The 1,007-nt window shown below is 56.5% G+C and overlaps 1 protein-coding gene across 1 annotated transcript; it reads left to right on the top strand.

Moving 5' to 3' along the window:
• Window positions 1–2: 2 nt before the first annotated feature.
• FBXL12 (F-box and leucine rich repeat protein 12) lies at window positions 3–881 on the top strand (the record flags this gene model as incomplete). Its single annotated transcript, XM_009643031.2, has 1 exon — window positions 3–881. A coding segment is annotated over one exon (492 nt), but the record flags the coding sequence as incomplete, so codon positions are not given.
• Between the last annotated feature and the right edge of the window lie 126 nt (window positions 882–1,007).

The raw sequence follows: 1,007 nt of genomic DNA, 5'->3' as shown, positions 1-1,007 counted from the left end.
GTGCCCTGCCCCAGCTGCAGCACCTCATCATCCACAACGTCCCTGCCTTTTCCGATCGCCATTTATTGAACATCTCCTCTCGGAGCCGCCTGAAGACGCTGAGCCTTTCTGGCACCTACCGCCTAACGGATGTGGGGATTCAGAAAGCGGCTCCGCACTTGGAGGAGCTGGAGAGCCTGGTGCTGCGCTGCTGCGTCATTGGCGACTCCGCCATGGATTTTGTCGGCCGCCACATGAAACATCTCCGCTTCCTGGAGATCAGTAACGCTTGCTCCCTGACGAACGCGGGCCTGGCTGCTTTAGCAACCCTGCGGTGTCTGGAGACGCTGTGCCTTGACTTCTGCCACAAGATTTCCCCCGGTGCCGTCGTTGCTTTGTGCCAAGCCTTGCCCCAGCTGAGGAACCTCAAATTAGGGGGCGCTCGCTTTGAAGACGAAGTGATTGACAAAATTCAGGCGAGTTTGCCCCGCTGTAGCTTTTCGCATACTCCCTGACACGCAGCCTGGAGCAGCGGGGCTTTTCTCATCCGTTGCTGCGCCTCAAGTGCTCCTTTTTGGGTAAAGTCTCCTTTCCAGGGAGCTGCTGTACGTATTTTTGGGACAGGATTTTTGTTGGGGCTAAACCGGTGAGTGTATCCCATAAAATCATCTGTCGGGAACTTGCTTTTGGTAGGATCCCTCGCCTTTTCCCTGGATCAGGGGAATGGGAAAGCCAGGGGAGCGCCCAGCTGTTGGGGTTCGCTGACCAAAGACGGGTTGAGGTTACGAATTTAACCCCTGCCTGCTCCTCTTCCCCCGCCGCTAAACATCAGGCAGCGGCTTAACGAGCGCAGAATTCACCGAGCAGAGCGAGGCGCCCTCCTACTGCTGCAAAAAAAACCCCCCTCTGCCAGCCCAGCCCCCAGATTTCCAGTTAAATATTAACTCCGATTGCTTAACCCCTCTGCACACACGCTCCGGGGAAGAAATACCTCAGCAGCCTGTGCCGGAGCCGCTGGTTTCCTTACA

This window comes from Egretta garzetta, unplaced genomic scaffold, assembly GCF_000687185.1.
Source record: "Egretta garzetta isolate BGI_Z169 unplaced genomic scaffold, ASM68718v1 scaffold1267, whole genome shotgun sequence".
Lineage (NCBI taxonomy): Eukaryota > Metazoa > Chordata > Aves > Pelecaniformes > Ardeidae > Egretta > Egretta garzetta.
The sequence above is the reverse complement of the archived record's forward strand: the minus strand, read 5'-3'. Positions and strand labels throughout refer to the sequence as shown.